At 55.8% G+C, this 21,288-nt stretch overlaps 2 protein-coding genes across 2 annotated transcripts in view; one reads left to right on the top strand and one right to left on the bottom strand.

The window, feature by feature from the left end:
- DLK2 (delta like non-canonical Notch ligand 2) overlaps nucleotides 1-21,288 on the bottom strand; it is a 442,344-nt gene that overhangs the window by 109,464 nt on the left and 311,592 nt on the right. The window lies entirely within an intron of this gene.
- CUL9 (cullin 9) overlaps nucleotides 1-21,288 on the top strand; it is a 39,764-nt gene that overhangs the window by 14,752 nt on the left and 3,724 nt on the right. The window contains 21 exon segments of the mRNA XM_056126329.1: nucleotides 84-301; nucleotides 1,166-1,421; nucleotides 1,502-1,607; nucleotides 2,217-2,444; nucleotides 3,176-3,266; nucleotides 3,382-3,553; nucleotides 5,816-5,921; nucleotides 6,485-6,580; nucleotides 6,803-6,978; nucleotides 7,089-7,222; nucleotides 7,499-7,681; nucleotides 7,815-7,924; nucleotides 8,002-8,184; nucleotides 8,308-8,468; nucleotides 8,719-9,011; nucleotides 9,014-9,208; nucleotides 17,229-17,374; nucleotides 17,490-17,619; nucleotides 17,771-17,970; nucleotides 18,711-18,961; nucleotides 20,172-20,511. Of these exon segments, the coding sequence (XP_055982304.1) occupies nucleotides 84-301; nucleotides 1,166-1,421; nucleotides 1,502-1,607; nucleotides 2,217-2,444; nucleotides 3,176-3,266; nucleotides 3,382-3,553; nucleotides 5,816-5,921; nucleotides 6,485-6,580; nucleotides 6,803-6,978; nucleotides 7,089-7,222; nucleotides 7,499-7,681; nucleotides 7,815-7,924; nucleotides 8,002-8,184; nucleotides 8,308-8,468; nucleotides 8,719-9,011; nucleotides 9,014-9,208; nucleotides 17,229-17,374; nucleotides 17,490-17,619; nucleotides 17,771-17,970; nucleotides 18,711-18,961; nucleotides 20,172-20,511 (3,775 nt within the window).

Genomic DNA, 21,288 nt, shown 5'->3' with positions numbered 1-21,288 from the left:
CGGGCTGGCACCTCCCCTCTGCACCTGCTTCCTGTCAGGGCGTTCACCCTCACCTTCTTCCTGGGCCATCTCCCTCCTCCCAGGTGCTCCTCCGCAGTGAGAAATGGCCTGCTTCTCCTCAACCTGCTTCTGTGCAACCATCATACACTGGGAGACCAGATTATCACCCAGGAGCTGAGGGACACCTTGTTCAGGCACTCGGGGGTTGCCCCGGGGACGGAGCCCATGCCCACCACCCGCACCATCCTGATGATGCTGCTCAGTCGCTACTCAGAGCCGCCAGCCAGTCCCCAGCGCACAGGTATCACTGGGAGGTAGGAGGGCACCAAGGTGACGCCACTCTGGTTGTCTTGTTTTTGTGTGTGTGTGTGGACCACACCTGGCGATGCTCTGGGATTACTCCTGACTCTGTGCTCAGGGTCACTCCTGGCAGTGCTTGGGGTACCATATGAGATGCCGGGGATTGAACCCAGGTTGGCCACGTGTAGGCACAAGTGCCCTATCCACTGTGCTATCTCTCTGGCCCCTGGTGAAGCCACTCTGAAAGGAAGCATCAGCACAAGAGGGTTTTGGTGTTCACGTTACACCTTAAGTTGAACTTGGCCACTTCTAAAGAGGGTGATTCCAGAGAAGCCCTGCAGTGTGCAGAGTGAGAGTACAGTGGGTCGGGCATGTTCCTTGCAGCGCATCCAGCCCTGGATTGATCTCGGGCATCCCATCTGGTTCCCCGAGCACCACCAAGAACGATCCCTGAGCGCAGGGCCAGGAGAAACCCCCGAGCACCACTGGGTAGCCTCCCCCCTCAAAGGCTGTCCACTTGCTGGACCACGGCCTCCCCCTTCTCCACACCCCAGCTGAGTCTCACCGGGCAGCCGAGCGTTGGTTGGGAAGCCTGCTTGGGAGCAGTCGTAACTCCTGGCACGCAGAGTTTGTGATGGTTGTGTAGTTGTCCTGCAGCGGGAGCCCTTTGCGGTCATCGCAGAAGCGCACACATCGCAGAGGGGTGTGGCGGGAGATTGGAAACGGCCATTCTCCGTCTTCCGGCCGGGCTGGAAGGCCGCAGACAGGGCGTTCGGCTAGTTGCTCTGGTAGCTGCCTTGTCAGCTTTGCGGAAGCCGCGGCCACAGACGTGGTTTCTTTCCTTCTCCCACGTGTTTGGCCGCAGTGCTGGAGACCCCCAAAGCCCAGGTCCAGGATGCGTCCCCAGAGCTGTTGATCCGCTCCCTGGTGGGGGGCCCGTCTGCCGAGCTCCTCCTGGACCTGGAGCGCGTGCTGTGCCACGAGGGCGGCCCGGCTGCCCCTGCCGCGGCCCTGGGGCCTCTCCTGCAGCGCCTCCAGCAGGACACCCAGCCCTTCCTCCTGTTGCTGAGGACCCTCGACGCCCCCGGACCCAACAAAGCCCTGCTGCTGAGGGCACTGAGGTGAGGTCCCATTGGGGCACCCGTGCAGCGGGCAGGAGCCGGCGGCGGCAGACCCTTCAGCCCTTCCCGGCCCTCCTCAGGATCCTGACACGGCTGCTGGATCACCCCGAGGCCATGGACCTCCCCTGGCATGAGGTCTTGGAGCCCTGCCTCAGATGCCTGAGCAACCCCAGCAGTGACTCTGAGGTACTGTCCTGGCGGCCCCGGGCAGCTCTGAAGGACACCTGACAGCCTCTCGGATGGGTTGGCACCCTGGGCGGGGCAGGGTGGAAGGAGAAGGCCAGTGTCCATATTCTTTGTTTTCTTTTTGGGTCACACCCGGCGATGTACAGGAGTTACTCCTGGTTCATGCACTCAGGAATTACTCCTGGCAGTGCTCGGGGGACCATATGGGACGCTGGGAATCGAACCCGGGTCGGCTGCGTGCAAGGCAAATGCCCTACCCGCTGTGCTATTGCTCCATCCCCTGGCCTCAGTGGGCTTTAGACGGTGGCTTTCCCAGACTTGTGCACACAATCCTTGCTGTCCCCTGTCGGGGGTGTGGCTCAGCCACCAGGCACGGCTCCTGAGAGAACCAGGGGATCAGTTAGAAGACTGTGTCCCTGAGCCCCGCTGGGCCCCCACATTTTGCTCTCCGCCTGCCAGCGGCGGGGGGGCCTTCCCGCTCTCCTTCCCTGGGGCTGCAAGTCCAGGTTCAGATCTCAGCCGCCCGCCGTGTCCCCGTTAGACAGCACGCTGCCCTTGCGTGGCCTGCCCTCAGTTTCCTGCGTGTGACCGTGTGCGGCCCCGGTGCAGATTGTGAAGGACCTGCTCGGCTTCCTGCACCGCCTGGCCTTCACACACAAGGACCACGCCGTGGTGCTCTGCTGCCTGGGCGCCGGCGACACCCTCGCCAAACTCGAGGGCAAACACTCGGCGCACGCGCTGCTGGCCTGTGAGCTGCGGGAGCTGCTGGCCACCTGTGAGAAGCACGCCCGGCTCTACAGCAACCTCACCTCCAGCATCCTGGCCGGCTGCATTCAGGTGAGGGGGGAGGGGAAGTGCTGGGCACCAGCGGCGACCAGTCTGGCCCCCTTGACCCCTTCAAAGGGCCACATGGGGCGGTGCTCAGGAGACTGCGAGGAGCCCGGGAGGAACCAGGGGCTCCTGCAGGCAAAGCCTGTGCCCCAGCCCTCTGAGCTGTCTCCTTAAACCTCCCCTGGCCATTAAAATTGTTCTGTTTCATTATAATTTTGCCCGGGGCCACACCCGGGGCAAAATGTTCGGGGCTTACTCCTGGCCTTGTGCTCAGGGATCACTCCTTGGCAGGGCTCAGGGGACCATATAGGGTGCCAGGGATCGAACCCGGGTTGGCTGCATGCAAGATAAGAGCCCTGCCACTGTGCTGCTGCTTCCATCCCTTCCCTGTTTTATTTTCTATTTCTTTCCCTTTTTTTAAATCGAGTAATTGATTTATAAAGTTATCAGTAGTTGCGTTTTGGGCAAATAGTATTTCAACAGCAGTCCCACCATCGGTATCAGCTTCCCCCCTTACCAGTGTTCCCAGATTCCCTCCCACGCCCACCCCCTCCCCACCTGCCACCTGGACAGGTGCGTTCCAAAGTTCCAGTGGTCGCAGCTTAGAGCTCCTGTTTTCCGTGTCGTTGAGTCTGTTTTGGATATCTGGCGCTAGCCCTCAGCCGTATCATCCCCTGGTCTTTTTCCGTGTTTCTCTTCCCTGCACCCCATCCTCCTCTCTCCCTTGGTGGCTACAGATGGTGCTGGGCCAGATCGAGGACCACAGGCGCACCCACCGACCCATCAACATCCCCTTCTTCGACGTCTTCCTCAGGCACCTCTGCCAGGGTGTGTGCACCCCCCTCCCCCCAGCGCCCACCCGGGTGCTGCTCCTCCCCTTCCTTTCTGCCCCCTTTCCTCTGCTTGCGGCCAGCCGTGACTGCCCGCTTGCCTGCCGCCCCAGGCTCCAGCGTGGAGGTGCGCGAGGACAAGTGCTGGGAGAAGGTGGAGGTGTCCTCCAACCCGCACCGGGCCAGCAAGCTGACCGACCGCAACCCCAAGACCTACTGGGAGTCCAACGGTAGCACCGGCTCCCACCACATCACGCTGCACATGCACCGGGGTGTCCTGATCAGGTGCGAACACGCGCGTGGCCATCCCGCCAGGCCCCAGCACACGGGCATCACCCCTCCGCAGCCCCGATGTCTGGGGGACACACTCGGCCTTGCTTGGTGCAGGAAATGAACGGGCCCTCTGCTCAGTCCCGACATCCTTTGTCAGGCGCCCCACACGGGTCCACCTGCTCAGCGTGGTGCCGAGGGAGATCCGCTGCTCGCTCCCCCGTTCCTCCCACTGCCGCTGGGTTCGTGGGTCTTCTTGCTAGGAGCAGACCTTGAGCTCAAGGACAGTAAGATGCAATCGCTCGTGTTCGGGAAACTCGGCACCTAGCAGGGTAGTCAGGAAGCATCATGCTTGGCTTGAGCACAGGAGCCTGGGCCGCTGGAGAAGGCGCCCAGAAGGAGGGGTTGTAGCATGGTATTTGGAAGGTGAGAGAGACTTGGGGGAGCAAGGGCAGTGGAGGCGCCAGGTAGGAAGGGTGGGTGCAGGTGGAAGCGAGTCAAGCAGAGAGAGGTTTGGAGGAATGAAGTCATCGGGTTTGACTAGACAAAGGGCGTGTGAAGTGGCAGGAGGTGGGGCTTAGCTGGTAGGCAGAGCTAGACATCCGAGGGGTTTTGTGAGCTAAGAAATTTGAATTTGGGGGACAGAGCGATAGGACAATGGTTAGGTACTTGCCTTGCATGCGTCCAACCCAGTTCTATCCCCAGCATCCCGCATGGTCCCCTGATCCCACCAGGAGTGATCCCTGAGTGCAGAGCCAGGAGTAAATCCTGAACACCACTGGATGTAGCCCAAAAACAAAAAAATTGAGTTGATTCTGCATCTTGAACTACTGAAGGATTTTTTTTTAAGGGAATAGTAGGCAAGAGGCAATTTTGGGGATGGGATGGGGGTGGGGTAGTTTGGGCCACGCTCAGTGATGCTCAGATGCTGTTTCTGGCTTTGCTAGGGCATCACTCCCTGCGGTCCTGGGAAATAATATGCAGTGCAGGGGGCTGAAGCAGGTACCAGGGGTTGTAAAGGCAAGTGCCTTACCTGCTGTACTAACTCTCTAGCTCAAGACGTAGTCTTTCAACTTAGAAAACGCACTCTGAGGAGCTGGAGAGGTAGTCAAGAGGGTAGGGCACTTGCCCCGCACTTGGCTAACCCGAATTCGAAGGCTGGCACCCCATATGGTCCACCGAGCCCCACCTAGGATTGAGCCTGAATTTAGAGGCAGGAGTAAGCTCTGAGCACAGCCAGACGTGAACTGAAACCAAAACCAAAAAGAAAATTCACCCTGGCAATCACAGGAAGATGGACTGGAGCAGGAGAGCCAGCAGAAGTTTCTGCAGTGTGTAGTTGGGAACGTCCTCTAAGAGGCTGGAGGAGTCAGGAGGCGAATGGAGTGGGAGCTCTGAGAAGTCGAGTCTGTGGGGCTTGGCGTTGCCAGGCTGGCAGAAGTCTGAGAGGGAGAACCGCAGTGGAGTTGGGCTTAAGCGCAGGGTCGATGGTGGTTTTCAGCCCCAGGAGAGGGAAACCAGAAGCAGGACAAGTTCTGTGGACAGATGAATATTCCTTTGGGCATGTTGACTTCAGTGTGCCCTCAGGCCAGTGGGCAGACAGCTTAGGAGGGTCTCTTGGCCATGTGGGTTGGAAGTCACTAGGGGTTTATTTCCAGAGCCAGAGTGATAGGACAGTGGGTAGGGCTCTTCCCTTGCAGGCAGCTGACCTGGGTTCAATCACCAGCATCCCACTTGGTACTCCCAAACACCTCTTGGTGTGATTCCTGTGCAGAGCCAGGAGTCAGCCTTGAGCATCACTGGGTGTGACCCAAAAACCAATAAGAAGGGGGCTCATTTTTAGTTGAAAGTGACAGTGAAAAATTTGGGGGAGACTGAGGTAGATAGCTCCGAGGGTTGGAGCACACGTCTGACAAGCAGGCAAAGGACCCAGCTTCAGCCCTCAGCCCCAAACAGCCCCCCCTCAGCCCCGGAACACCACCAGGTGTAGTCTACAGGGTCCCCAGCACGTCTGGGGAGGCCCACGAAATGAAAGAAAGTAATTAAAGCCACTTGGGGAAGGGAAAGGGAAGACAGAAGGTCCGGGGAGAATTATCTCTTTTAGCACCAACAAAGGGAGACAGTGAGGGAGTAGTGGGGGGTTGAAGTGGCTTTTCTTAGAGTGGTGCCAGGGTGGGATTCAGGACCTCACACAGGCCGGGCTGGCTTTAGCTGGGTGAAGTCGCCTTGAGCTGAGACCGGGGCCCCTGTTACCAGACTCCCTTTCTCCTCCCCCAGGCAGCTGACTCTGCTGGTGGCCAGCGAGGACTCAAGCTACATGCCAGCCAGGGTGGTGGTGTTTGGGGGTGACAACACGAGCTGCATCAACACGGAGCTGAAAACGGTGAGGAGCTAGAGGCTGGACGGCAGCTCTGGCGCTTGCCTGGCTTATGGCTGACCTGGGCTCCGTCCCCAGAACCCCAGACGGTCCCCTGATCACCGCCAGGAGTGGTCCCTGAGCGCAGAGCCAGGAGTCAGCCCTGAGCATCACCACTCGCGGCCCCCAAAACAAAACAGAAACAGGATCAAAACGGCAGAACGCCAGCCTGCCCTGTGCAGGGAGCAGATAGACACACTTGCTCTCTGCACACACATGCACTCTACTCTTCTGTTCCACACGTCATTCCTCACACACTTCCACATTCCTCTCTTGCATCCATCCACACCGCCCACACACGGGCCTCTCCATTCGCTCGCCCCTACCACATACAACCCCTGCTTGCTGCTTGGTTGCTCTGTCTCACACACTCCTGTTTCACTCCTCCACACACACTCCCCCCTACACACATACACTCATACACACACACTTCCCTTCCTCACATTCGCTACACACGCCCACTCCAGCAGGCCTTCTGGTGATACCTGGAGGTGACCGCTCTCTCCCGCCACTTCGCCCCTGCCCGCCAGGTGAACGTGCTGCCCTCGGCCAGCCGCGTGATCCTCCTGGAGAACCTGACCCGCTTCTGGCCCGTCATCCAGATCCGCATCAAACGCTGCCAGCAGGTAGGGGTCGGGGGTGCTGGGGAGCAGAACCTAGCTCAGGGGCCCAGTAATGGCTGTTCCCTGTCATACTTGGGGGCCTGCCTCTTGCCACATGTCTGCCTCATTGCTCGGGGAGGGGGACGCTGTTACCAGTTCCTGGGCTGATCCCGGGAATGTGGGCCTCCGGGCTGGGGCTGGGCTCGGTGGCCGGGTAGCTTAGTGACAGCCTCGTCTGTATTCCAGGGCGGCATCGACACCCGGGTTCGGGGTATCGAGGTCCTGGGCCCCAAGCCCACTTTCTGGCCGCTGTTCCGGGAGCAGCTGTGTCGCCGTACGTGTCTGTTCTACACCATCCAGGCTCAGGTTTGGAGCCAGGATATAGCCGAGGACCGCAGGGGCCTCCTGCAGCTGTGCCCCAGGTGGGTGGCAGAGGCGGCCGTGCTGGTGGGGAAGAGCTGGCCGCCATGGGCGGGCACTGCAGCTTGCGTGGACGTCTCGGTCCCCCTCCCCACCTCCTCTTTGTTCCCAGGCTGAACCGGGTTTTGCGCCACGAGCAGAGTTTTGCTGACCGCTTCCTCCCCGACGACGAGGCTGCCCAAGCCCTGGGCAGGACGTGCTGGGAGGCGCTTGTCAGCCCCCTAGTGCAAAACATCACTACCCCGGGTAGGCAGTGCTTGTCATTGTTCCATGAAGGGAGGGGCCCCCAGCTCCGGTACTCGTCCTCTTGGTCCTGCATCTCCCTGGAAGGCCTGTCTCCATGTTCCTCTCCGTCCTGTCCATGATGCTTGTCCTGGTCCCACGCTGTCCCTCCCCAAAGCAGGCCTCGGGGAAGGGCGGCCTTGGCCCTGCTGCCGTCTAGTGGCTGCTCAGGGTCAGGGCTGTCCATGCCCTCTGCCCCTTCCCTTCCCCATGAAGACCTGTGCGTCCCTTGTCTCTCAGATGCTGCCACCGGTGTCAGCTCGCTGGGGTGGCTGCTGGATCAGTACCTGGTGCAGCGGGAGAGCTCGCGGAATCCCCTTGGCCGAGCCGCCTCCTTCGCCTCGCGAGTGCGTGGCCTGTGCCACTTGCTGGTGCACGTGGAGCCTCCGCCAGGGCCATCTCCAGAGCCACCCACCCGGCCCTGTACGTCCCCTTCCACCAGTGGTGGCGCTCCGGACCCCGGTGCCAGAGACCCCCGGGCCTTCCTTGCTGCCTTGTAAAGGGGGGGGTCCATTCCCCAGACCACTGGGCTCAGGCCTCCCTTCCGTCTCCCCAGTCGGCAGGAACAATAAGGGGCGGGAGCGGAGTCCCGGACCGCCCCCAGCTCTTCCCAGCAGCAGCCTGAGGAACATCACCAAATGCTGGCAGAGTGTGGTGCAGGAGCAGGTGGGCAGCCTGGCGAGCCCTGCGGGGGTGGGCTGCAGTCAGGTGGCCGCGCATTCGCTTCTTCCTCTCCTTCCCAGGTCGGCCGCTTTCTGGCTGCAGCCTGGAGGGCCCCTGACTTTGTGCCTCGTTACTGTCAACTCTACGAGTGTCTGCAGACTGCGGGCTCCGAACTCTTCGGGCCGCGGGCAGCCTTCACCCTGGCTCTGCGCAGTGGCTTCTCAGGGGCCCTGCTGCAGCAGTCCTTCCTCACCGCGGCCCACGTGAGTGCCAGGCCTGCCCCCGCCCCGATCCCCCCGCCCCTACCCCACACCCCACGTCCCACTCGCCCGCCCTCTGCACCCTTGCTCACAGTCATGGCTTGCTCCGCCCCGTGTCCGCCCCAGATAAGCGAGCAGTTTGCCAGGCACATTGACCAGCAGATCCAGGGGGGCCTAGTTGGCGGAGTCCCTGGCGTCGAGATGCTCGGGCAGCTTCAGCGGCACCTGGAACCCATCATGGTCTTGTCTGGCCTGGAGCTGGCCACAACCTTCGAGCACTTCTATCAGTGAGTGCAGGTCTGGAGAGAGAGGGGCCTGGGAGGCCTCCAGTCTGCACAGGGACCCGAGCAGAGGCTTACAGGGAAGGAGGGAGGAGCCGAGGGGAGGGGCAAGGAAGATGCCGGGGAGTGGGGAGGAAGGAAGAGGAGCGGCTGGGCCTGGGACTTGGCAGACTGCAACGGAGGGGTGGGGGAAGCTGACCCCAGGCTGTGCCCAGGGTCCCCCTGAGGCGCCGCCCCTGGGCTGTGTGTGCTGCAGACACTACATGGCGGACCGTCTCCTGGGCATGGACTCGAACTGGCTGGAGGGGGCCGTGCTGGAGCAGATCGGCCTCTGCTTCCCCAACCGCCTCCCCCAGCAGATGCTGCGGAGTCTGGGCGCCTCCGAGGAGCTGCAGCGCCAGTTCCACGCCTACCAGCTCCAGCGGCTGGACAGGCTGCTTCTGGAGCAGGAGGATGAGGTGCAGGGCCTGGAAGAGGTAAGAGGCGGCGACGCGCGGGAGGGAAGAGGAGAGCACATCGAAGAGCCCCAGGGCCCTGGAATCCTCGTGTCTCGCAGGAGGAAGAGGAGAAAGAAGAGGCCAAGAAAGAACTGTTTCTCGATGATCCAAGTCCAACAGTGTCCATACTGGTCTTGTCCCCGCGCTGTTGGCCAGTCTCCCGTCTCTGCTACCTGTACCAGCCCCGAAAGTGCCTTCCCGCAGAATTCTGTGATGCCCTTGACCGCTTCTCCAGTTTCTACAGCCAGAGTGAGGCCACAGGGAGAGGAGATTGGAGATTGGGGGGAGGTTGGGGGAGGCAGTAAGGACTAAAGACAGGAATGTTGTCGAGTGGGGAAAAGGAATTTTGGGGAAACAGTCTTGGGAGGGGTAGGAAAGTGTGCCTTAGTTCCGGCACCTGTCTTTTCGTTCCCTTCACCTTGGTATGAATTTGTTCTGTTTCTTCTTCCAAATTCCCGTTTCATGCTTACTCTTTAGTCCTTTCAGACTTCTGTTCAGTTACAACTATTCAAGGATTCATTTCCCTCAGTATTGCTAGAGCTGCATTTTTACAAGGTTTTGGGTTTTGCTTAAGAACATTTTGTTGAGGTATGGTGAGTAATCCAAGAAAGTGTCCAAACTTTTGTTTTCATTTGAGTGGTGGGGGTCGGGAGGCCATACCAAGCGATGCTATTCCTGGCTCTCTGCTCAGGAGTGATCCCTGGCAATGCTTGGGGCTTCTTATGCTGTACCAGGCATTAACCATCTTTGGAAGCATTACAAGGCCAGCACCTCAACTTCTGAATTAGCTCTCCAGCCCCTCAGATGTACCGATCTTAATGTTCAGACTTAATGAATTCTATCCCTGTGCATCCACTCATCCCCGGATTAAGATGTCAACTGACCCAGAACCTCTTTTGTATCCATTCTAGTCCACCTTCTCTTGCAAGGGAAACCTTTGTTCTCCCTTTATCACCATAGAGTGAGACGTAGTTTGACCAGAGGAGCATGTGTGCTCTGCTGTCCGCGCTCTTTCACTCCCTCGGGACGCCTGTGGAAGTGCGCCCCCTTCCTCTTGGGGTGGTCGTAGGTGTCATGATTGTCCTTTTGCTTTGCCAAACACGATTCCATTGTATGAACATTATTTCCGTTTTCTTCTGTGGATGGATATGAGAATATTGCAAACATGTTTTATTGCATAGTACCTTCATTATTTTTTTGAGTTTCCTAAGCATGTCATCTTTTTTGTTTGTTTTTCTTGAAAAATTTTCAAACAAAATTCTGTCTTGTCGTCTCTTTTGTTGTCACTTGCAGCCTCATTCCATGGTGGCCAGAGAAATGGTTTCTCTGCCATTTATTGCGCCTGTCTTCGTGACCTGGTAGATGATCAAGTTTTAGGATCTCTGTGTGAATCCGAAAAATGTGTGTTTACTTTACTGGCAGTCTACAGAAGTCCACCTCGTCCACTAAATCAGCTTTGTCCTTTACATTACTCAAATCTTCTGTTATTTACTCATTTTCATCCAGTCTAAGATGCAGAAATCTGTGAGGGCAGTGAATTTTAAAACTTACTGCTAATTTTGCTTTATATACTTTCAACTGATAGTAGACACAAGACTACATTTTTTTCCCCACAGGGCTGTCCAGTAGACTTTCTGCAATGATAGGAAGGTCCTTTCCTGCACAGTCCCTCATGCTGGCCATTCATGCCTCTTGAACACTTGAAATGTGGCCCGTGTGACTGAGAAACTCAGGATTCCTTTTTATTTTACTTTAAGCAATTTAGAGCCAGCAACAAGTGGCGATTGGCTGCCATGATGGCCTGTGCTTGTTTAGAGTCTTCTAAACACAATAATTAAACGTTATTGTAAATAATAACAGTGTTTATAATAATGTTGTTATAAACAATTTTTATAAGAATGTTATTGTAATTATTATTTCTAAATAATTATAAATATCACTCTGGAACGATAGCGATAGCACAGCGGGTAGGGTGTTTGCCTTGCACGTGGCCGACCCGGGTTCGATTCCTCCGTCCCTCTCGGAGAGCCCAGCAAGCTACCGAGAGTATCCCACCCGCATGGCAGAGCCTGGTAAGCTCCCCGTGGCGTATTTGATATGTCAAACACAACAAACACAGTCACAACAAGTCTCACAATGGAGACGTTAATGGTGCCCACTCGAGCAAATCGATGAACGACGGGAGGACAGTGCTAGAAAGTGACTTTTCTAGCAAAGCTTCTCTCAGAATGTTCTTGGTGGGGTGGGTACTCCTGGCGCAGCTTGGGGTGGGGTGGGGGTTGACCCTCATGCTCCTGATGAGGTGCCAGGGCTTGATCCCAGCGCACCGTGTGTGCATTAACCCTTTGAGCATCTCCCCAGCCCTGAGAGGCTAATTTGTTTCCAGCACGAGTGATGTGCCAACTTTTTTGGTTAGTGTCTTCCTAGCCTCACTGTTTGGGGGTTGATAGTTTCTCCGGTTCTCTAGTTATAGTAAGTATGACTAGCAGACTTTCCCATTTTACTCATTTGAATGTATAGATCGGTTATCCTTTTATTGAAACATTTCTGTGGGAAACTGGAGTGTTCATGGAGCAGTGCTGTGGTGGGGATCCCTGGCACTGCGTGGACCCTCCTCCTGCTCTGCCGGCATTTTGTGGGTCCCCGACCAACACTGTGTTGGCAGTATTGCCCCCTCCTTAACGCCACTGGGTGTGGCCCAAAAGCATTAAAATGTCTTACTTGGGAGTTGAGAAGCTGAGGAGTTGAGGCCTAACACCAGGCCCTAGATTTAATCCCTACACAGACGTTTGAAATCATTTCAAATATACAGAAAAATGGTAAGAACCCGTATACCTTTTACCCAAGTTTCCCTTTTCCTTTTGATTTTGTTTGGGGGCCAATACGCCCAGGGGCACCTCGCATGGGGGGTCTCAGTGGTACTTGGGGAACTACAGGAACCAGGCCGTATCAGAAATGAAACCTGGACTTCCTTTGTGCAAGACTTGGACCTTTTACTATTTTACTGTTTGCTCCTTTTGGATGTGTAGATTTACATGCTTATACATATGTAGTTAGCATATGCCTCTTTTTTTCCTGAACCATTGCGAATAAAAGAATAAATTGCATAGCTGGTCCTTCACCGCTAAATTCTTCTTTTTTTTTTCTTTTTGGGTCACACCCGGCGATGCACAGGGGTTCCTCCTGGCTCTGCACTCAGGAGTTACTCCTGGCGGTGCTCAGGGGACCATATGGGATGCTGGGAATTGCACTTGGGTCCGCCGCGTGCAAGGCAAATGCCCTACCCGCTGTGCTGTTGCTCCAGCCCCTCCGCTAAATTCTTAATGCGCATTTCCTAGGAATGAAGTACTGCTCATCTCAGTGTTTACAACATAACTAATTCATATAATACGAGTCTCCTTTTTCAGATTTCAGTTTTGTCAGTTGACCCCCGTGCTGTCTTTAATTTCCTTTTTGGCCGTGCCCGGGATCAGAACCCGGTTCCCACGTCGGCTTGTGTCGAGCCATGCCTCCGCCCCGTCTGCTGTGTGCTTGGCTTTCCCCCAGTCCCTCCCTGTTGCTGTTGTTGAGATAGACTCCAGGAGTTACATGCCTGGGTTGTGGTACTGGGGATCTCTCCTAGTTGCCTCACCCCTGCAAAGTCAGGCCACGGTCATTGAGCCACATCGCCAGTGCCCTGGCTTTGGTTCCTTGGGGCGGGCCGACTCCTGGCTCTGTGTTTGGGAATCACTCCCGGCACTGCTTGGGGACAGTATGCTGTGCTGCGAGGCAAACTGGGGCCAGCTGTGTGCAAGGCAAGTGCCTCGTCTGCTGTATGATCTCTTTTTGACTTTTTATTTTCTTCACGCTCGGGCCAGGCCACAGGCTAGGATTTGCAGTTAACGTTTAGGGGTCATGTCTCCTGTCTCCTTTATTCTGGAATAATTCCTCACCTTTTCCTTCCATAAGTTGACTTTTGCTTTGTTTTTTGGACCTCACCCAGCAGTGCTCAGGGGTCACCCCTGGCTTTGCACTCAGGAATCACTCCTGGACCTTACGTGGTGCCGGGGATCAAACCTAGGTCAGCCACATGCTAGACAAACGCCCTACCCACTGTGCTTTCTCTCCGGCTCCCGAAAATGAATGAATTGACATTTTGTGAAGTGTATATATACGTCGTTCCCAATTTTCTGAATGGTTCCTGATTTTCATTTTCTGTATTTTCTTTTGGCTAGATTCCGGTTAGACTGAATAAGTAATTGTATAAGCTGCTCAGGATATGCTACCTGGAAGTACCCAGTTTTCATCAGTCCTTCATTCATGGTGTTAATTTTGACAGCTGGGTCTGTAAATGGGTTGCTTTCTCCTCTGTAATTCTTGTTCTCCCTGAACACCACATCAGTATTCTGCTCTCCTCAGAATTTCCCTACTATTTTACTTTTTTTTTTTTTTTATTAATCTGATTTCTGTCTCTGTAGTGGGGTTGGGGGGACATGGTGGTATTGTGGGCTGAACTTGGGACTGTGTGCTTGCCAGGCATGTACCCAACCACTGAGTCATCTTTCCCGACTCATTTTCCTTGTAACTTTGCCATAGAGCTATAATCGGGTTATGTGCCTTGTAAATTCCTAGAATATGTGTGTATGTGTTTAAAATTAATTTTTTAACTTAAAAAAAACTGAGGTACTGTGATTTAAAATACTTGTTTTTGTTCCACATGCTGTGATGCTCGGGACTTATCCTGGCTCTGAGCTCAGGGATCACTCCTGGTAGGCTTGGGAGGCCTTACGAGGGCCAGGGATCAAACCTAGGTCAGCTGCATACAAGGCACACTGCCTGCCTTCGATACACTCACTTTGGCCTCTTAAAGAAATCATCCCCATCCTACTGTTTTTGGGGTGGCAGGGCCCATCCTTTGTTGCTCAGGGCTTGCTCCTGACCCTGAGCTCAGGGATCATTCCTGGTGGCTTGGGACCATATGGGATGCCGGGATATAACCTGGATGGGCCTCATGCAAGGCGAGTGCTCCACCTGCTGTACTATCACTCAGCCTAAAGATTTACAGTATTTTTGTTGTTGTTTGCTTGCTTGGTTGGTTCTGGGGCCACTCCCAGCGGGTGCCCAGGGGTAACTTTGGGCTCTGTGGTCAGGAATCACTCCTGGCAGTGCTCTAAGGAACCATATGGGATGCCAGGGATCACACCCAGGTTGGCTGCATGCAAGGCAAGCACCCTACCCACTGTATTATCACCCCAGCCCCTACAGTATTCTTATTTTTTTTGCTTTTTGAGTCACACCTGGCGATGCTCAGGGGTTACTCCTGGCTTTGACTCAGGAATCACTCCTGGCAGTGCTCAGGGGACCATAAGGGTTGCTGGGAATCGAACCCGGGTTGGCTGCGTGCAAGGCAAACGCCCTACCCGCTGTGCTATCTCGCCAGCGCCGCCCCAGTATTCTTAATGGTGGTTTCCCCTGTACATCATTCCAGCACATACCCCTTGCCTTGCACCCACCTCCCTCCCCAAGGTTTTCAGTTTCCCTACCTTCCAGCACCCCACTAAGCTCAGTATTTTTTTTTTTTTTGGTTTTTGGGTTTTTTTTTTTCTTTTTGGATCATACCCAGCAATGCACAGGGGTAAGTTACTCCGGGCTCATGCACTCAGGAAGTACTACTGGTGGTGCTCGGAGGACCGTATGGGATGCCTGGGAATCGAACCTGGGTTGGCTGCGTGCAAGGCAAACACCCTACCTGCTGTGCTACTGCGCCAGCCCCCAATCTCAGTTTTGTAGATCAGTTCTGTTGTGCTTCCTTTGTACCTTTGTTGCTGCCTTGCAGTGATTTTTTTTTCCTTTCTGGGTCACACACTTTGGGGTTATTCCTGGCTCTGCAGTCAGTAATTTCTCCTGGTGGTGCTCGGGGTACCATATGGGATGCTAGGGATCAAACCTGGGCCGTGTGCAAGGCAAACGCCCTCCCCGCTGTACTGTCACTTCCGCCCTAGCCTTTTGCGGTTTTTTTATCTGCCCTCTTACTAAGTTTCTTTAGTTACTTTGTTCTCTCTTTTTTTTTAATTGAGGTACTGTGACCTGGAATACTGTTAACAGTAGTGTTTCAGACATGCAGTGTTCCCAGCACCACAGCCACCACCAGGGCACCAGTGCCCCCAGATCCTCTCATTCCTACCACTTCATCACCAGGCCCTTGACAAACTCAGTCCTTCTGGCCTGCTGTTCATGGGCGGTTTTCATTCCTTTCTTCATGATGCCTCTTTGTATTCCACATATGAGACCATTCTCTCTTTGTCCCTCTCGTTCTGACTGCACAAAACATGATCTCCTCTTATTCCAACCACATGGCAGAGAATGCCAAAGCTCAGTCGCTCAGGATTCCGTTGTGGATACCAGTCACAATTCTTTGTGGGTTTTTTTTTAAGTTTTAGGGTCACACCTAGGCTTGCTCCTGGCTATGCACTCAGAAGTTACTCCTGGTGGTACTTGGGGAACCACATGGGAGGTCAGGGATTGAACCCAGCTTAGGTGCAAGCAAGCGTCCTGTGCTCTGTACCGTCTCTCCTGCCCTCCGCTCCCAGTTTCTTTTATCTCCTCATCTGCTCTTGGGCACTTGGGTGATTTCCAGGTCTTGGCTATTCTGAACAGCACCACAGTGCACATAGGCGCGCAGATATCTTCTCTGAAGTATTGGGTAGGTGCCAAGAAGTGAGATTGCTGAATCATATGGAAGCTCACTCCATAGTTTTTTGAGAAGCGTCCAGTCCCCAGCCACAGCGGATGGCGGCTCCTTTCCCGCCACATACCCACCAGCACTGGCTGTTCATGTTTCCCTGATGGTATTGAGGGTTTGCTTTTTTGAATTCGTTACTTTATTGAGGATTCAAACAGAGCCCACACAACGCATTTGGTTAAGTTCTATCCGTCATCTCCTTTCATCTCTTTGTTCTCGTCTTCGCCTTCTCCTTCCCCTTCCCCACTCGCAGCCATTTGTGGGAGACCGGGCTGGTTTGCTAACTAGAGGCACAGACAGGGCAGATTTGCTGAGTGTTTGTATCCGTGTGGTGTCCCCCCGAGTCCTGTTTCTTCCGAAGTAGTTACTCGTACAACCACCAGGCGGCGGCGTGTTGTCTGGCTGTGATTTGAGTTGGATTAGAGACTTGTTAGACCCATCAGCCTGATATCTGACCCAGATTCCGTTCTCTGCTTCAGTCTGTCATTTCAGGAGCGGCTCCTAACAGGGCCTTTTCCCTGCCCCCTTTTTTTTTTCACTGATACACTGGAATTCTTTCTCGACCAAGAGAAGCTTTTGCATCTACTTTCACTGACCCAACTTATGTTTATCCTGAAGTAAGGCACAGGAAAAACAGGAACCATTCACCCTAGCCTTTATTTTGATGCAGTTTTCAAAATAACGTGTTGGTTCTTCATCCTCCAGAATGTCAGTGATATTTTGTTTGTTTTGGCCACATCTGGTAATGCTCAGGGGGTTACTCCTGTCTTTGCACTCAGGAATTATTCCCGGTAGTGCTCAGGGGACCATGTGGGATGGCGGGGATCGAACTGGGTTGGCTAATTGCAAGACAGACACTCCTCACTGTATTATGGCTCCAACCCTGAGATTTTTCTGTTTTAATGAATTGGTGGGTTCTAAATATTTCATGGTTGAATCCGTTCATCGTAGCTGTCATTTTATTGATGTTCAGATGGTCCCCTCTTTAACCAGTATACCTCTGTGTATGAGTCTGTGTGTATATATCTTTGTGTGTATTCACATGTCTGTGTGTATATCTTTGTGCATACATGTGTATGTTTGTGGGTCTCTGTGTTTATGTGTAATGTCTTTCTGTGCATGTGTGTGTGCGCACGTGCGCGTCCCTGACCGGCTCTTGGACACTTTCCCTTTGATGGCACCCTCACATTCTAACAAGAGTGAACAACAAAAAAAAAAAGAGTGAACAGCCAGGCCGACCTGTGCACAGAGGAACAGTGGGTCTAGGAAGCAGGCAGTGCCTTGTATGCACCCCCAGACAGACCTCACATCTGGGGGCTTTCTTGAAGCCTGCCTGCACAGGGCCAGGCTGGGGGTGGGAGCCGTGGGGCTAGTCAGGGAGGTGGACAGAGAGGGCGAGCTCACACGGGAAGGCAGCCCAGGCACTGGTGTGTCTGCTGACGTGGGGGCCCTTCTCCCCCGAGAAATGAGCGTGCGCCCTCAGCTCATCCGCTAACCTCCTTGTCTCCTCCACTCCTGTCCCCGCCTGTGTCCCAAACACTTTCCCAGGCCAGAACCATCCGGCCCTGGATGTGGGGCCCCATCGGAGGCTGCAGTGGACGTGGCTGGGCCGGGCAGAGCTGCAGTTCGGGGACCAGACCCTGCACGTGTCCACGGTGCAGATGTGGCTGCTGCTGCACTTCAATGGGAGAGAGGTACCCGGGTCCTTCACCCCCGCCCCCTTTCCCCACTCTTTTGCCTTTCTCTCTCGGGACTGCCTGCCCGACGCCCTCCCTCCCCCACCCCCCATCAGCGGTCTCTCCTTGCCAGGAGATGTCGGTGGAAAGTTTGCTGGAGAATTCTGACCTCACGCCCGAGCTGCTGCTTCAGGCCCTGACACCCCTCACCTCCCATAACGGCCCTTTGACCCTGATGGAGGGCCCGGACCTGCCCGCCGGGGGTAGGTTCCCCCCACAGCTCTCAGCCTCCGTTCCTGGGGTGAGGGCATGCAGGATGGGGGGACCGTGTGATGGGGGCACGCACGTGGGGGCCTCCTGACCCCACTCGTCTGCCTCTTCCCTTCCCGGAGCACTAACTGGGTTGGTTTGCAGGGGTGTTGCGGCCCCGGGAGCCCGGGCCTCAGCTGGACAGGGACACGCTGTGGCTGCTGCCGCCTCAGAAATACCTGAACGTAGAGGAGGACGAGGGCCGAACCCTGGAGCAGAAGCGGAACCTCTTAAGCTGTCTTCTGGTCCATATTCTCAAAGCCCACGGACAGACGGGCCTCCACATCGACCAGCTGGTTTGTCTGGTAGGCTTGGAGGGCCCAGGCATGAGTGGGGGGGGGGAGGGGCGCCCGCAAGAACACACACTGCACGAAGCAGCGGGGCGACAGTCTCAGCTTTCTTCTTGGTTTTGGAGCCACTCTCCACTGTGCTTAGGGCTCACTCCTGACTCTGTGCTAAGGGATCACTCCTGGCGAGCTCAGGGGACTCTATGGGGTGCTGGGGATTAAACCAGGGTCAGCTGCATGCCAGGTCAGCGTCCGTCCTCCCTGCCATACTGCGGCTCTGGCCCAAGTGCGTTTTCTATTCCTGTCTGGTTGGTTAGAGACAAGCCAGGCCATGAACCAAGCCCTTCCCGGAACATCAGCATGGTTGAGGCACGTCATCTGAGCAGTGTGTGATGTAAAGAAGGGCTGCTGTCACTATCGTCATGCTCGTTGTACAGTAGGACTGTGAGGCCGAGGGCTGCGGAGGTAGCTGCAGGGGCCACGCTGTACACAGGCTTTGCGTGCAAGAGGCCTGATTCAACCCCTCCACCTTGTGGTTCCCTGAGCACTGCTAGGAGTGACCTCCAAGCACAGAGCTGGAGTAGCTCCTGAACACCGTCAGGTGTGGCTGAAGCCCAAACAGGAAAGGCAAAAAAGAAAAGAAGAGAGCGAGGCCAACCCGCCCACCCACTGTTGCGAGTGCAGGGCCAGGCGCTGAGCGCAGTGGGCGGCATCGACAGGGGGCCCCGCTGATCTGCCTGCCCTCTCTTCCCCTCCAGGTGCTGGAGGCTTGGCAGAAAGGCCCAAACCCGCCCGGCAGCCTGGGGCGCTCGGTGGCTGGGGGTGTGGCGTGCAGCAGCGCCGATGTCCTGTCCTGCACCCTGCAGCTGCTGGGCCAGGGCTATGTGAAGCGGCGAGATGACCGGCCCCAGATCCTCCTACTTGCCTCCCCAGAGCCCACGGGACCCTGCCAGGGCCAAGCAGACATCCCCTTCGGTAGCGACCAGAACCCCAAGACCTCCAAGCCGAGGTGACCGTCCCCACTACCTCCTTTGATTTCCAGTCAAGAGCCCTCCTCCCCCTGATCTTCTGACGACCAGCTCTATGCAGAACACATGTTCCTTTCTAGACGCTTTCCATACTCCGTATGTCAAATAACGATTCCTGTATGGGTTGAGTATTACTGGCCATTCTGCTCAGTGAAGTATCCAAACTCTGGTGATTGTTATCTATTTATTTATTTTTTTTGAGGTGGGGTAGACATATCCAGCATTGCTCAGGGCTTATTCCTGGCTCTCTGCTCAAGGATCATTCCCAGTGGGGCTTGGGACCGTACTAGGTACCAGGGATTAAACCCAGGTTGGCCGCATGCAAGGCAAGCACTCTAGCTACTGTACTATCTCTCCAACCCCCAAACTCTGGTTTTCAGGATGCCGGTTCTCAATCAAGTAATCTGTTTGTTTTAAGGTGTCCCTAGTTTGTGCCTGAGAGCTTTTTGTTATTTTTCTGGGTTTTTGTTTTGTTTTGGGACCACGCTCAGTGACGCTTAGGGTTTACTCCTGACTCTGTACTCAGGGATCACTCCTGGTGGGCTCAGAGGACCAGATGGGGTGCTAGGTATCGAACTCGGGTTGGCCGCATGCAAGGCAAGCGCCATCTGTGCCGTTCTATGGCTCTGGCCATCAGAAACTTTTTACAACCAATCCACTTCACAGAAGTTGTTTGGGCACTACTTACTTTTGGTGAGGGAGTGGTTGTGCCACTCCTGGCAGGGTTGCGGAACCCAAGAGCCATTCCTGGTGGTGCTTGAGGGTCCCATGGGCGCCAGTAAACAAGCCTGCTGTGGGAGGCTCACTTTGCCGCTGGGCTCCAGCGCCAGCCCCTTGCCACAGCCCTTCTCACCTTCCATGCGCGTGAGCAGTTTTTCTCGCGCCAGTGTGCCCCACAGCCTGCGGTGCCTGTTTGCTCACAGGGCGCCCCCCACACCCTGAATCCAGGCTGCTGACCCTGGGCCCCCTGGCATCGTGCTCAGAGTTTGGGGTGGGACCTCGAGGGCCTGAACACTGCATCTCTGCGATGCCCCTAGCAGCCACCGCCCTTCCGCTCCCCCGCGAGTGCTAGGTGTGTGTCGGGGGCTCCGCGTGGCCGGGACTTGAGGTGGCTGGAGCCCTCACGCTTAGGGAGCTGGGGCCCGGGGGAGACACGAGGGCGACTGACCACTGGCCCTTCTCTCCTGCCAGCCCAGAAGCTGTGGCTGCCCTGGCGTGTCTGCAGCTGCCTGCGGGCCGCACCATGAGCCCCCAGGAGGTGGAGGGCTTGATGGAGCAGACGGTGCGCCGGGTGCAGGAGACGCTCAGCCTGGAGCCCGACGTGGCCCAGCATCTCCTGGCTCATTCCCACTGGGGGGCTGAGCAGCTGCTGCAGAGCTACAGTGACGATCCCGAGCCCCTGCTGCTGGCCGCCGGGCTGCGTGTCCCCCAGGCCTCCCCTGCCCGCCCTGACCACTGCCCCGTCTGCGTCAGCCCCCTGGAGACTGGCGATGACTTACCCGCTCTCTGCTGCTCACATTTCTGCTGCAAGGTGAGACCCTGCACTCCTCCCCTCCCTCTCCCCACCCCTCTCCCTGTGCTCCCCATGCTCGTCCCTCCCTCCTCTCCTTCCTCCCCTTTCTCCTCCCTGTACTTCTCCCACCCTCCTCCCCACATTTCTCCATTTCTCCCTGTGCCCCCCGTACCCTAACCCTCTCTACTCTTACTCCTCCCCTTGCTCCTCTCCGCAGGCCTCGACCCACCCACTCCCACCCCCCTTCCAGCATACTCAGCCTCTGGACCCCCCTCACCCGATCTGTCTCCATCCCTCTCACACCACCTTGGGCTTTGGCATCTGTATAGTGGCCCCTGTCTGGGCACTTTCAGGGGTCTCACTAGGTCCAGATAGAGCAGTGGTTCTCAAACTTTGCATGTTCCTGTTTCTTCTCCAAAATGCAAACATTGTGCATTTCATCTCCCATTCATCTCTGCTCACGTGACCATAAAAAGGGTCTTGTTGTGGTCTGTTTGGTACTTTTCCTTTGAATAAAAGTAGTCCAATGAAGGGCCTCCTGCTAATCTTGGAGCTTTGACACCAGGGGTACCGTTCACCCTTGGGCACTAATTTTGGGAAGCCAGGCAAACGTGGTGTGGGGGAGAGGGGCAACAGTGGAGGACTTTAGGAGACTGCAGCCACACAGAGCAAGCCAGATGGGTAATGGCCTGGCCCAGGTCAGCGCCTCTCGGCTGGGCAGATGCCGGTGACTGGGGTGCATGGACACCGATCAGGATCTGAGGGATACAGCAGGCAAGTGTGTTCTGGGGGAAG

The sequence above is a fragment of the Sorex fumeus genome, unplaced genomic scaffold (assembly GCF_029834395.1).
Source record: "Sorex fumeus unplaced genomic scaffold, SorFum_2.1 ptg000061l, whole genome shotgun sequence".
NCBI lineage: Eukaryota > Metazoa > Chordata > Mammalia > Eulipotyphla > Soricidae > Sorex > Sorex fumeus.
This window is presented reverse-complemented; position numbering and strand designations above follow the sequence as displayed.